This window comes from Aspergillus mulundensis, assembly GCF_003369625.1.
Source record: "Aspergillus mulundensis strain DSM 5745 chromosome Unknown scaffold_0, whole genome shotgun sequence".
Taxonomy (NCBI): Eukaryota; Fungi; Ascomycota; class Eurotiomycetes; order Eurotiales; family Aspergillaceae; genus Aspergillus; species Aspergillus mulundensis.
Window position 1 is genome coordinate 997,003 of NW_020797888.1, and position 15,368 is coordinate 1,012,370.

At 36.8% G+C, this 15,368-nt stretch overlaps 4 protein-coding genes across 4 annotated transcripts; 3 read left to right on the top strand and 1 right to left on the bottom strand.

Moving 5' to 3' along the window:
* Positions 1 to 1,640: 1,640 nt before the first annotated feature.
* On the top strand, positions 1,641 to 3,173 carry DSM5745_00285 (BCS1 and AAA domain-containing protein; the record flags this gene model as incomplete). The annotated part of the gene is made up of 1 exon (XM_026742301.1): positions 1,641 to 3,173. The coding sequence occupies one exon, from the start codon at positions 1,641 to 1,643 to the stop codon at positions 3,171 to 3,173; it is 1,533 nt and encodes a 510-aa protein (XP_026608146.1).
* A 331-nt stretch (positions 3,174 to 3,504) lies between these two features.
* On the top strand, positions 3,505 to 4,557 carry DSM5745_00286 (F-box protein; the record flags this gene model as incomplete). The annotated part of the gene is made up of 1 exon (XM_026742302.1): positions 3,505 to 4,557. One exon carries the CDS (start codon positions 3,505 to 3,507, stop codon positions 4,555 to 4,557), a length of 1,053 nt encoding a protein of 350 aa, XP_026608147.1.
* Positions 4,558 to 5,065: 508 nt separating this feature from the next.
* On the bottom strand, positions 5,066 to 6,547 carry DSM5745_00287 (uncharacterized protein; the record flags this gene model as incomplete). Its single annotated transcript, XM_026742303.1, has 1 exon — positions 5,066 to 6,547. One exon carries the CDS (start codon positions 6,545 to 6,547, stop codon positions 5,066 to 5,068), a length of 1,482 nt encoding a protein of 493 aa, XP_026608148.1.
* A 7,645-nt stretch (positions 6,548 to 14,192) lies between these two features.
* On the top strand, positions 14,193 to 14,696 carry DSM5745_00288 (uncharacterized protein; the record flags this gene model as incomplete). The annotated part of the gene is made up of 1 exon (XM_026742304.1): positions 14,193 to 14,696. The coding sequence occupies one exon, from the start codon at positions 14,193 to 14,195 to the stop codon at positions 14,694 to 14,696; it is 504 nt and encodes a 167-aa protein (XP_026608149.1).
* Positions 14,697 to 15,368: the final 672 nt, after the last annotated feature.

Consider the following 15,368-nt stretch of genomic DNA (forward strand, 5'->3'; position numbering starts at 1 on the left):
CTTTTATTTTTATTATTATTATTATTATTATTTTTTAGTATTATTACTTAAATAAAGGTCTTAACCTTTACTTTATTTAAAACCTTATAATAAACCTTTTAAAATTATATTATAATTATTTTTTTAATAATACTTATAGGTATTAAAATATATTTTACTTTATAATATAAAGACATCTTTGCCTGTAGTTTTTTTAAAAGTAAAAAAAATTATTAATATAAAGTAATAATTATATTAAATTTATTACTAAATTTATACTTTTTATAAAATATTTTAATAAATTCTTAAATTATATTATAGCTAGCCTAGTTAATAATAATAGTTTTTTTTAAATTATATAAGTTATTATATATTTATTTTTATTAAAAACTTAGTTAATTTTAGTATAAAACTTATTTATATATAGCGCCTTTTTTAAATTTATATATATTATTTATATAATATTATTTATTAAACTTTTTGCAAGCTATATTTAAACCTTTTTTAATATAATTACTTATTTTTTATATAATATCAATATTAATATTAAGCAAGGTATATTTTTTTAATAAGTGCCTTAAAATTATATAGGTTTAATTTTAGGCTTATTAACTAGGTTTATATATTATAATTTTTCTTACCTTTTAGTTTTTTATTTACCGCGTTAAAGGTAAAGGCTTTTTTTAATAAATTTATTACTTAATTTATTATAATAATAAAAGTAAATATTATTTTTATAATAAGTATTATATTAAATATTATAAAGCCTTTTAATATGTTAAAAGTAAAAATATTTATAAATATTAATTAAAATTAATTAATTAAATTTTAGGGCTTCCGGCGCTGCTATTTTAATTAATTATATATAAATTTTTAAATATAAAATAGCTAAAAATGCATAATATTTATAAATAAAATTTTAAAAAAATCAAGGGCTTATAATTTATTAAATAAGCTAAAAAAGTTACTTTATAAAAATAAAATAAAAATATTATAAAATAAATTATAATATTATAAAATAATAAGTAAATCTAGCTAAAAAATAATTTATATATAAAATTTTTAATAAAAAAAAGTAATATATAATAATACTAGCCTTTTTAAAATAAGCGCGGGAAACAAAGCTAATCTGGGCTAGAGGCTTCTGGCGGCTTCTCCAGCCTGCCAGTCCTCCGCTCCGAGAAGGCCTCATCACTCGGATGATTCAATGTGCATAGCCGGAGAAGCTCATCAGGGAACCCTTCGAAGCGCTGCTGGTACCTGCACCAATCCATCCAAGTTCGGAGTTCACAATATTTGTATGAAGATATAGGGACTCCAAAGTTATGTAAGACCAGGATAGATGTAAAATTACTTGATCACAATAGAACAAGAAAAGGATACGTGTTTAACCGAGATACCGACTATGGGGGTCAGTCGGAGGAATACTCAACCTGCTGACGGGCAAGAGAACTACCAGTTTACACTGAATGGAAACTTGTCAAATCAAATATCCCGCTTCACCAATGACTCATATAGACATGGTACCTCTACGTGGCGGTGTAGTGATAGGCTGCATCAGCATTCGCCACAGTGCTGCCTGCCAACCAACGCCACCTGTCATATAACACCCACCACCCACCACTTTCCTTACTTACCAGCCCCAGTATCCCCAGGATATGATGAGAACCAACACCCTAGAACTCGCCCGAGGCTTCCTCGGCCAGGACACATGGTTCATCATCAACATCGGGATCGCCCTCGCCGCATTCGCCGCCTGGATCCGGTCGGCATGGACAGTGCTATACCGCTACGCCGAAAGCACCTGCCTATCAACAGTACACATCAAAGACGACGACCCCCTGTTCCATGACGTTGTGCTCTGGCTAAACGACCACGTCTTCGCGCAGAGCAATTTCAGATCCGTGCTTGCGGTCACCAATAAACAGGCCTACAAGAACCTGAACAAGAACCAGTGGGCGCCGAATATCAATTGGAGGCCGGCGGTTGGGACCTCGTCCAAGACAGACGACGAGCCGATTAAGCTCCGCCCGTTCAATGGGTCGCGGGTGTTTGCGTTCAGGGGGCGCTGGATTCTGTTTTCGCATTCTTCGCCGACGGCGTCTGCGGGGTTGCGGCTGCAGGGTCCCGGCGCGAGTGAAGCAGAGCTCTCGGACCATGTGAAGCTGCAGACGCTGAGTTTATCGCTTGATACGCTACGTGCGTTCCTGGATGAAGCTCGAGCATATAGCCAGAAACTGTCGAGGTCTAATATCAGTGTGCACCGGCCCATATCTAATGTTCGGGACATGGTGAGGTGGACCTGCATCACGACGAGACCGTCTCGATCCATCGAGTCGGTTATTCTTGATGCAAAGAAGAAGAGCACGCTCCTTGCTGATTTGGAGGAGTATCTGCACCCGGCTACCAGGCAATGGTACGCCGACCATGGCATTCCGTACCGCAGGGGCTATTTGTTTTCTGGACCGCCAGGGACAGGCAAGACGAGTTTGTGCTCTGCGATTGCCGGTGTGTTTGGGTTGGATATCTACGTGCTGAGTCTTCTGGATCCGCATATCACGGAGTCCCAGTTTCTCCGTCTGTTCTCGGAAGTCCCCTCCCAGTGCGTCGTGCTGCTGGAGGATATTGACGCTGCTGGAATGAGTGTCCGCAGGCCCAACGTTGCTGCTGATCAGGAATCAGATGCGTCCAAAAGTGTAGATTCACAAACCAGGAGAGCCGGTCGACCGCCTCATTCTCAGGCTCAACGAGGTCCTCCTGTCGATACCTCCGGCCCAATCTCCCTCTCAGCTCTTCTAAACGCCATCGACGGCGTCGCATCTCAAGAGGGCCGCATCCTGGTCATGACGACCAACGCACCGCAGGACCTCGACCCGGCCCTCATCCGCCCCGGGCGCGTGGATATGCGCGTCCAATTCGACTTGCCTGGACGTACGGAAATGCGTGAGTTATTCCGCAGCATGTTCAGTGATGGCCCTGGCGGCGGGAGAGAAATCGGCACCTCGGAAGGGGAGGAGGAAGACGAGAAGAAAGCAGATATAGACATGGATAGTCTCTCAGCGAAATTCGCGGAAGCCCTCCCGGAGAACAAACTCAGTCTGGCGGAAGTGCAGGGGTTTCTGCTGCAATATAAGCGGCAGCCCAAGGAGGCTTGTGAGCGGGTGGCGGAGTGGGTGAAGGAGAATTATTCTTGACGCATTGTCTCAATGATAGCAGTCCTAGCTTCAATTCATTTCACACCATCAAGACAGTGACATGCATTTGATTCTTCTGTTGAAGATTGATTTATGTAGGGAGTAGCCTCAAGTGAGGAGTTGTTGCTCTGCTGGACTTTCCGGCAGGACAAGGCAGGCCACGTGACCGCTGCCCGGAATAGAGTTCCACCGCCCCGGGGTCAGCTGACTGTCACTTCACTATTGGCCCCAGTGTACCTTACTACCAACTCTGTAACACCACCAGGGAACTCTTCAGACGACAAACTCCTCTGCCCGTCGTGACTTTCTCGTCCTCAGCAGGAAGTTAACAATGGCCGCCCTGGTAATGCCCCCAGGATATCGCTCCGCCACCGAATACCACTTGCACGAGGAAGAAGCTGACGCCATCATCCAAACAACCGCCTACCACCGTAGAGACTACTGTCTCTCCGTCATCTGGTTTCCTCCAAGCCAGCATGTCAGCATACGCTCATCAATCGCCACTCCCTTCCAGCGGACGTCAGCCGCCGGACTCGGCTTCCTCGACCGCCTCCCACTCGAGCTGATATGCGAGACTCTGTGCCACTTGGACATGCATTCCCTATTCAAGCTCCGACAAGTCAACTCGGCATCGAGACGAACGGTAGACTCGCTGCCTCAGTACCAGCGGATCGTGTTGCACGGCCTCCGCATCTTCTGCGCTACATTACGCACGCGCGTTGCAAGGGACGTGTCTCTGCATGACTTCGATACCGCGCTGTGCACGAAGACCTGCAAGCTCTGCGGCGAATTTGCCGGGTTCATGTTCCTCCCATCCTGGACGCGATGCTGTATCAAATGCCTTCAGAACGCGCCCGAAACACAAATGCGGAAGGTCTCCTACGTCAAAAAACAGATACGCTTGACCAGGGGCGAAGCATTTCAGTTGCAGCCACTCTATTGTCTCTCCGGTACCTATTCAATGAACGAGGCTGCGCAAAAGGCCCGTATTGCCCTTGTCTCGCTCCGCCATGTGGTGACTGTCTGCCGACGGCATCCGAAGCCAGACTACCCGTCCAACGATGAACTAAACAAGAAATTCAATTTCATGGCATCCTGTGCGCTCCCTTACCTTGACAAAGAGACGGGCGAAGCCGATCGCGGCGTCTCATGTGCTGGGTGCCAGCTAGCTCTTGAAAAGGACACCATGGGTACTAGCGGTAGGAATTCGGACTACAACGCGGACGCTCGAGACAAGGTGTATTCCCGTGACAGGTTCTTGGATCACTTTCGCTGGTGCGACCAAGCACAGCTCCTCTGGAAATCTACTGATCAAGGTGCGCGACGGCCACCTGAATTACCCAGGTTTGCTCAAACCGGTGGCTACTTTCGACGAAGAAAATGATATCCGCATGGAAGTATCTACCGCAGCATCAGCACTTCAACTGACAGTAATAAAGTATCGAATTGATGATCCCCCGTATTAAACGCGAAACAAGGGCATGTGACCTGCTCGAAGGTATGGCACTGGCCCCGCACTTCTTCGTCCACGTCCATGAGAGAAGGCGCATGATTGAGGTTGTACTGGAGAAGACGGGTGGACAAACGGTCTGCTTTCTTTTAGCATCTGGAGAGCTTTCCTCCACCAGCTGGGTACTTGCATGGAGACACGAATCGGTACATTTTCTTATTATAAGGGAGGGCGTCAACCGTATTGATTTTGAACACTTCCAGGATAATTCGTCATGTACCTGTGCCCGATGGAATCCCTGAATCCAACTTTGGCATATCCAATAGCTTGATAGCTAAATATGCCATAGGACGGAATGAACCGCAACCTATTCGAACCAGAACCACGATGCCCCTTACGCAAACATTTTTTATCCTATGACTCTGCCTAGGTATGTCACACATCACACCAGCCCACCACTAGGCTCTATCCCCGGCACCTCAAGAATCCCATCCTCACCATCCCCATCCCCATCCCCATCCCCATCACCATCCCCTTTCTCCACCCCCGGCCCCTCAGGCCAAATCCCCCCTCTCACCTGCGGTTCAACACACGCATCAAACTCCTCCATCTCACTCTCCGACAGCAGCGCCAACCTCTCATCCAGCGACCCCAGGTGCCCAAACCAGCGCCCATCCAGAAAAGCCCAGTAGACATCATCAAAGACACGAGGCTTCCTGGCCGCAAGATAGAACCAGAAGAGCCCGGTGTGCAGGGACTCCGCCATGCGGCTCGACAGCCGCCCATTCCCGCGTGCGATAGCGATATCCAGCGTCCCCCGCGCAACCTGCTCGTCTTCGACGCTCCTCAGCACGGAGAGAAACATGGCGAGATGCGGCGTCCTCTTATTCATGAACTGGCTGAGATCTGCCTCCCACCCGGACGACTGGAAGAGGAGCCACCAGGGCGCGGTGTACGTGAACTCGTTGGGCGCGATGTAGGTGGACGACCAGTTTGTTACGGACGTGACGCTGAAGTCTGCTGTTTCTGTGTCTGGAATATCGGGGCTAGGGGTATTGGGCAGGACGAGCACATTCGCCGGGCTGAAGTCGTCGCTGTATAACCTGAACGGGCCACGCTGCGTCTTCATGCTCCGTGCGATGCGCTGGAAGAGGCAGCGCGCGATGTACTTCTCCTTCCAGGCAACGGGGTCAGGCAGGAGGCCGGCGTTGCGCTGGTGGAAGAGGTGGTGCAGGTATTGTGTTGCGAGGTCGACGAAGTATGCGTTTGCTGTGGTGAAGGGGTTGCGTGGAAAGGGGGTTGGTGGGTTTGCGTATGCTGTGGCGGGTTGCATGGTCGTAGGGCTTGGTGACTGGATAGTCCATTTTGCGTCGGGGGTTTGTACCAGCGCGCCGATTGATGGGAAGGTTGGCTTTGAGAGTTCCAGCATCACCTGCGCCATGCAGTGGTATGCTCTTTGGAGTTCGGCGTCTGGGATGAGTGTGGGGGTGAGAATGCTGCTAGTGGGGTCCAGACCCATATGCAGATGGTGGGATAGCAGGACTCCATCGATGAATTCGGTGACAATGTACAGACCGCAGTCCCAGGTTCCGGCGCCGAGCACGGTGGGGACAGGGATGATGGTTGTGCGGGCGAGGTACCGCATCACCGAGACCTCGTTGCTGCTTATTTCAAGGGAGGCATTCGTACTGCCAGGCATGGGGAACCGGATTGTTACGCAGACCCCGTCGTCGAATGTCACGAGGCAATACAGGGCCGAGGACCCGGCTGTCAGATTTGAGATGTGCGTGGCGGCATGGCCTGGACGGTGTTGGGTGGCTAGACGGAGAGGCAGCTCGGGCATTTGTCGCGTGAGCTCTGCGAGCCAGATCGCCTTGTGCTCGAGGCTTTGGTCGTCAATGCCTCGAATCCAGTTTATTTCCATAAGAATGAGTGACTGGTAGGGATTTCAGATACAGCTTCACACCGTGCCATATAGCATCAATGCACCTACAGGCTACATAAATACCTTACACATGGTACACCTGCCTTTCAACAATCGACCTCATACTCATGATTCTAAGCTATGTAAGAGGCTGTGCTCAAGCTATACAAAGCAGGCTATTTTTGTGTCGGCCAGCAATTTGACCCCGAGGACTACACCAAGGCTAACGTTGTTGATGCACCCTTAATTTAAGAGAACAAGATCAGCATTCTTGCATCTACAAATAGCCGCCAAGGCAAGACCAAATCTATGTATAATCGCATCCTTACTCTGGTAAACCGAGCATCCATTCCGAGTGGACGTCCCTCACTGTGGGGAGGTCCGTCGTGGGGACTCATCCGCCACAGCGTCAAGCACTGCCACCGTATGATCCCAAAATAAGCATTTGCGGGCTTGGTTTCGTTTAACCTCTGGCCTTTATTCTCCCTGGTTGCTGGAATCGGCAGCCCGAAGAGCCACCCGTTCCTTCCGAGGGCACGGAAAGCCGGGAGAACCCGGACGGGACTTGGTATCATAGTGTAGATAGGGAAGATGAGAGATATCAAGTATCAGAACTAGCTCTATCGCCCCAGGTTGTCAGATTCAGTATCTTGTACGGCCCTGTCTAAGGAGGTGGCATGAATGGTATCATCAGGTACCAGGTAGGTAGTTATCCATCGTCCGGGGGTCTTCACAACATTCACCAACCTTTATAACTCTTAGTAATCTAGGGGTACCTTTAAATAAGGGCTCTAGACGCTTTAAAACTATTATAAATATATATTTTTACTATTTTAATTTTATTTTTAACTTTTTTTTTTTTTACTACTCCCCGCGGTGTAATAACTAAAATTAAGGTATATATTTTTAATTAGCTTATAAGTATTAACTTAGTTAACTTTATATAATTATAAAACCCCTTATTCCCCTTTAACCTATATATTATAAAAAGGTAAAAAAAAAGGGCCCTAGCAAGCCTATTTTTTTTTATTACTAAAAATAATAACATGTTAATTTTTTAGTCTAGCCTAATTATAAAGGCCTTTTATAATTAGCTTAATAAATAAAAGTACTAGGTATATATTAAATATAAAGTTTTTATAAGCTTTATAGCTATTATTAATAACTTTATAATTAGGTAAAAAATTTAAAATTAAAAAGTTTTTACTTATAATATTTATAATAAGTTTATATACTTTATTTTTTTAAAGGGCTATATTAATATTAATAATATTAATTATATTTTTTTATATATATATAATTAGCCTGTTATTATAATAACTGTTAATAAAATTATTATTTAAAAAAAATAAGTTTAACCCTTAAAAACTTAGGGGCTTAACCTACCCTTTTTAAAGTAAATTTATTTACCTTAATTAATATTATCTTAGGTAAAATACCCCTCTTAAGTATTTTAATAACTTAATTAGCGTGTAGTAACTTTATTATAGCTTTAATAATATAAAATAATTATAAGGTATTAATTACCTTTTTTAATAATAAGTTAATAGCATGCTTAAAAGTATATATTATTTAATAAGCCTTTATTAAGTGCGTGCTAGGCTTAACTATAATTATAATTATTTTTAAAATTAATATTACCTGAACAGGCTAGGCTATTATTTTTAATAATTTTTTTACTAAAAATTTTTTAATAATTAATAAAGTAATTAATATAATTTACTATACCCTAGGCGCTATTAATATATATATTCCCTAAAAATAATATAATTATATAGTGTAAAAAGTGCCTAGCACTATCCTAGTATATAATAATAATAAAATAAATATTATAAAGCTAATTTAAAATAAAGTTATAGCCTAAACTAAACTAAAGCTAGTTAGGCTTGCTTTTTTAAAATATAAGCCTAATTTTAATACTAAGTATATTATTTAAATAGTATTTTTTTAAAGTAGCTTAAGGCCTTTATTTTATTTAACTAAAGTAAGTATTATTAGCTTATTAAAAAATATTAGTTAATTTTTTAATATAACCCTAGTTACTAAAAATACTATTACCTAGCTTAATATAACTATATAATATATTATATATAATATAATATAATAATTATAAACTACCTAAATTTTATTAATTTAAATTATAAAAATTTTATATATTATATAAATTATTTAGGCCCTTAGTTAATAAAATATAATAATTACCTAGCAGCCCCCAGGCATAAAAATAAAAAACTAGTTTACTTATTTAAAAAAAAAGCTTAATAACGTGTGTTATTATAATACCTATTAATATTAAAATATATATACCTAGGCTAATACTAATACTTAATTTTAAGCTAAAATTAAGTAATTTTTACCCTAGAAAAACCCTTAAAAGCATGTTATAAAAAAGTTAAAGGTAAATAAGTAAGGCTTTATAATAATTACTAATTATTATATTTTATAGTTTAACACCTTTATTAATAATTAAAACCTTAAATAATTTTTTATTAAATTAATTTTACTTACCCTAGCTAGCGCGGGCATGCCTTTTTTACCCTAGGTAATAAAGGTTAATATTAAATCCCCCTTTAAGCTTTAATAATAAAGCATTAAAAAAAAAACCATAGTAATTACTATTAAAATAATATTTAATAATAATAAGATTTTATTATTTATTAGGCTAATATAAGTAAGTTTATACCTAGTTATATTATAATTTTATAACTAGCTTATAAATAAAATTATAATATTACCTATATTTAAAAGCCCTAAATTATTATAAGTATAAAAACCTAAAATTATTTAGTATATAAGTACTATATGCTAGTAAATACCTAAAATAACTATAAAAACTAGTTAAAAAAGTGTTTTAAAATACTTATTTATATTTATAAAGGGGGAGTGCTACATATTAAATAATATTACCTAGTATAAAGCTAAAATATATTATAATTTATAATAAATAATATTAAGATTTTAAATATATATTAAAAATTAATTATTTATAAAATAATTAACTACCTAGTTATATTAATCCCTATTTTAAACTATATAATTAGCAAGAATTTTAATATTATTTATAATACCTTTAAGCTTAAAGTAAATAACCTATACCATAGTAGTAAAATTACTAGGTAAGCTAATAATAATAATATTAATTATATTAATAAACCAGGCATGGTTATATATAAAGCTAGCTATATTTTTAATTTAACTTTTTTAAATATTTTTTTTACTTATATATTAATAATACCTAAGTTATATAATAACTTTAATTATTAAACTTTAGTTATTATGGTACCAGGGCGCGGGAAGAAAATATTAAAATAATATTATTATAATATATTAAACTATAAGCTTAAACGCCTAGCTAGGCTTATAAAAAATAAAATAATTTTTTTTTAGCCTAAAAAATTTAAAAATATAAAAATATTAAATTAATATACTAGGTCCTTTAGTAATACTATTATAAAAGTTATATAAGTAATTAATAAACACCCTAACTTAGGGAGCTATAGCGCCCCCTAGTAATTAATTAAATATATAAAAAATTATTAAGCCTGGGTAGTAAACCTTGCCTTAAAATAAAAAAAGTAATTTTTAATTATAATTTATAAAACCAAGCATGCGTACTAAACTAAGATAATTAATAATATTAAAAATAATTAAAAATTATATTAAATAATAGTATAATATAAGCTAAAGCCTAGGCTTAAAACTCCCTTGCTATTAATAAATAATAAAGTAATTAAAAATACGCGGGAAAAGGCTAATATTTTATAAAAAGTAATACTAAAGTATTTTAATATAAATAATAATTTAAACTTTAATTTTCTAGTACTAAAGTATTAATAAAATAATAAGTACCTTTACTAGCTAAAAAAAATTTTATTAAAAAAGGTTAAAAAAATATTATTAATATAAGCAGCACCTTTTTTAGGGCGGACTAGGTAATAATTTATATTTTAAAAACTTACTAAAAGTATATTAAGTAAGCTATATATAAACTATATAATTAATACTTATAATTAAAACACTTTTTTTTATTATAAAAGCTTGCAAAGGTGGTAATATTTTTAAAAAATAGTAAAAAAAATAAGTTTTTACCTTAATTTTAGTATTTTATAGCATTACTTTTAATATTAAAAAAAAACTTAAATAAATTATAGCGTGCTGTGTTACTTTTATTATACTAGTATAAAAAATACTAAGCTTATAATAATATAATACTTTATTTAAGTATTTAACTATAAACTTAATAACCTTTTTTACTTATAATATAAAAATAATACTTTTATAAAATTAAAAGGTTATTATAATTATTATAAATATTTTAGGCATTTTTAATATTATTTTATTATAATACTTATTTTAATAAATAATAAAGTAAGGCTGGCCTCGCGCGCTTTTAGCCTTAATTATAAGTTTTTTTAATAAATAAAGTATAAAAATATACTTAAAATTTATTATAATAATAATATACTTTATATACTATAGCATGCTATAAGGCTTGCCTTTTTTTTAATATTATTTTTATTATATATTACTAAGCTATTACTAGCAAACCTAATTTTATATTTTAATTATATAAATAACTTTTATTTTAACCGCGCGAGTAACTCCCTTTATATAAATTATAAATTTTTAATAAAAAATATTTATAATATACTAGCCTAGGGGGAATAAAATAAAATAGCCTTTATATTTAAAAAACTAAAAATATTATATATTATTTAAAAATAGTATAATAAATTACCCTTGCTAATAGTTAATAACTAGCTAATAATTACTTTTATTATTATAATACTAGGCTAAAAATGGCCCGTGCTATGCTAGCTAAGTATTTTTTTTAATAAATAGCTTTTTTAATATTAGTATATTATTAAATAGGTAGCTAAAGCCCGTGTAATAACCTAATATATTTATAATTTAATTTATATAGTATATAGCCCGCCTGTAAACTCCCTTTATAAAATAATTATTATTTATATTATTTTTAACTTATTATATAGTATAAAGGCGTGGTATAATAATAAAATTAAACTTAAAAAGTATATATAAAATTTAAAAGTTAATACTTAATTAAGCTAATATATTAAAATTATTATAAAACCCTAGTATTAGCCGCTCGCGGTATACTTTTAATTTTTTAAATAATACTTATAATAACCCTTTTTAAAACTACTAGGCTTTTTTTTATAATAATAATATTAAAAAAAGTATAATTATATTTTACCCTAAGGCTAAGGCTAGTTAATAATTAAAACTTATTAATAATATAAATAATATTATTAAAAATCTTGCGCGGCTAGGGTGCTAGTTTATATTAAAAGCTTAAAATAAAAATATAAATAATAAAAGTATTTTTTTAAAAAACTTTTAGGCTAGTTTTAACACACCCTTATTACTTTTAAAAATACTTAAAAAATCCCACTAGTAATAAGGCTAAGAAGCTAGCTATAAAAAAGTTTAAATAATAATAATAAGTATTATTAATAATAAAGGTAGTAATTTTTAATAATAATTTTAAGTAAATATATTAAGGGGTTTATTATATAAGTTATAGCTTTATAATATATTATAAATAATATTTTTAAGTATAAAAATTATTAATAATTAATACTTAATTTTATATATATAATACTAAAGCTATTAATATACTTTAAAAATTAAAAATTATAATTAAAAAGTTTTTAAAAGCGCCCTGCTACTAGCTTTATATTAATAATATTTTAATAATTTAATACGCACGCGGGCAGCCCTTGCTATTTTTAAACTAGGCTTTTTAAATATTATACTAGCTTATAAATTAATATATAATTTATTTATAATAGTTCCCTAGTTATATAAATATTAAAAGTAATAAGTTAATTAATAAGCTAGTTAATAAGGTAGCCTTTATAAAAGCATGGCCTTTAAATATTAACTTTTTTTAAAATATAGTTTACCGCAAGTAAGATATATAGCTTATATAAATAAATATATTAAATTATTTAAGCTAAATAATAAAAAAATATTTTTATAAAATTATTAACCTAGTATAAATAATAGTTTTAAAACTAAAGCCTTATTAAGTTAAATTATAGCTTAAACTTATATTAAAATATTTAATTTTATATTATTAGCTAGTATTTAAGTTTTTATATAAAAACTTTAAGTAATATTATAAATACTTTTAATATAAAAATACTAGGCTTACTTATTTTTATAAAAAAATAAAAACCTTAAATACCTAGTTTTTTATTATTACTTTAAATAATAATTTTAATAATAACCCTAGTGCCCTATAATATTATTAATAACTAAGGCTAAGGCCTTAAAATACCTTTATAAATTAAAATTTAAGGGCTTTATATTTTTATTTAAAATTATAAACTTTTATAAATTTATTTATTTATACTAGGGCTTCCCGCGCCCTAATAATTCTTATATTAAAATTATTTAGCCTAATATTAAATAATTTTTTTTTTTTATTATAATTTTTTTTTTAAAATACCTTTTTTTAATATAACTAATTTATTTAATATATTTTTTTATATAAGGACTGGACCCTATAAAATACTATAATTAAACTTTTAAGTATATAATAAATAATACTTGTTAATAGCTATATATTAAAATAATAAGTAAAAAATAGGTGCCTAGCCTATAAGCTTTAGTAAAAGTTACCTTTTAAAATAAAAAAACCTTTTTATATATAAACTTATTTAAATAAGTTACTTACCTAGCGGTGGCACGCCCTTATACCCCAAGAAAGATTTAAAATATTAGGCGTACGCCTAGCAATCCCTGGGGCGTTAAATATTACTACTACTACTACTACTACTCACAACATTCACTATTAGCCAGAGACATCGATACGCCATAGACATCACCAGCGGCATGCCGCGGAAACTTTAGCCACTTGAGGCAACTATGCCGAGCTGTCGCTTAAAGGTGAGTGAGGACGATAGGTACGTCGCTGCAGTGATCGACGTGGCGTTGGCAGATGCCTCAATCTCCGGCCATCCCCGGCGAGGGGACTCTCGCGAAGTATCCCAACTGTACCATGGTATGATTGTAGGGGACTGGCCTCTGGGAATGGTCGCTGGTGCTATACCGTCGGAAGCCACAGTTATTGGTCCATCGTGCTCTAAATATAGGGCCATGTGGCGTGGGGTAGCATGATATAGGTAGGGCGTAGGGCAAAACTTAGACCCGGCCGTGAGGTTTTGCGCTGGATCCATTGGGTACTAAGTCTATGGTATGCTGGGTACTTCGAGGAAGGGAGATACTGCCCATGCATAGGGAGTAGTGTGCTCTGCGCATCAAGCCACAGGTCATTTACCCGCTACACTACCTCCTCTAGTACTCGTGAGTCTCAATTCCATATGATTGATGCCTTCTGTGGGCCAACATCCCACACTCTCAAGTATCTATTGATAGAACACAGGCAGTCTAGGTCATGCATGTCTCAGTCTAGGTTTCCCAGGTCGACCAGATAGAAGCATATAAAGCGCAAAGCAAGCTCTCAGCCAATATCCCGAGAACATTGCAATCAGCAATTGACCTCGAATCTCATCCAACCGTCGTCCCTCCTTAAGCCTATTGCTCCTTCTATCTTTCCGTTCAACCAATTCAGAACCTTCCCAATCCATCCACTGAATCCAGGCCAACCGCCAAAATGTCCACCACAACCACAACCACAACCACAACCACCGCCGCCGCCTCCGCATCCTGCGCCGCGCAACTGTACAACATCCCCGTCCACGACGCCGCCTGCGCAATGCCCATGAACTCCACCTACCACACCCTCATGACCTCCTGCTGCGGCTCTGCGAGTGTCGTCGCCTACGCCGACTGCGACTACTACTGTCTCGCGCAAGACGAAAACGTCGGCGATCTCGCCGAGTGTCTGATCAAGGGCTCGGCAGCTGGCCAGGTGTGGTGTAATACCAATGCGAATGCTACTGCTACCGGTACTGCGACGCCGACCTCCACTGCGACTGGGAATGGCACTTCGAGTGTTGGTGATGATAGTGCCAGTGCGACCGGGGATGCAGCGGATCCGACTGGGACTAATGGGGCGAGGCCTCTTGCTGTGGGGGTTGATGCTAAGGGGGCGATGGTGCTGGCGCTTTTGGCTCTGGGGGTGGGGGTTGTTGCGCCGGGGCTTGCTTTCTTTTGAGTTCCAAGATCGGGCCTTAGGGTTCCTGCTCTAGGGTAGGTACCCTACAAGGCCCAAGCTCTCAGTGCTCGCGTAGCAGTTGACCGCTGGCGCGATCGCGCTTTAGTTCTGTTTCTATCCTACCGTGGGTTCGTATGTTCCCTGTATATTAAGTGTCTCGCTTGCTTGGTATGGTCTCCTTCGCCAAGGTCTTGTTCTTTGCACGCACGTTTTATAGTCATTGAAAAAGAAATATATCTTAAGCTGGACTTTTGGGTAGCAGAAAGCACAGAGTTACCTAAGTCCCTAGGTCTGTTATACGCCACACTCATAGCGTAGATACATACATAATTCCCACTAACTGTCGTCGAACGTCTGGAGGTCTGACTCCGCTACCTATGCTGTAGCTAGTGCTCTTTCCCTTGCGTACTGAGCATTAGGTGGTAACGGATTAAGCCTTGACGGCTCTTTGTCAGATCGGCCAGAGAATATTTAGTCTACGGCTTAGTGATGATTTCTCAGGGTAGCGGACATGGATACATCAGCCCTGGTTCAGTGTGCATCGGGCTCTTAGATGGCACTAATGTCCACTGCCAATAGTCATGCGAATGATTGAATAGGCTGTAAATATCGATACTACCTTAAGAACCATGGTCTCTTAAGGGCGGTCTTCTCAGAGCCGTGACTGTTTCG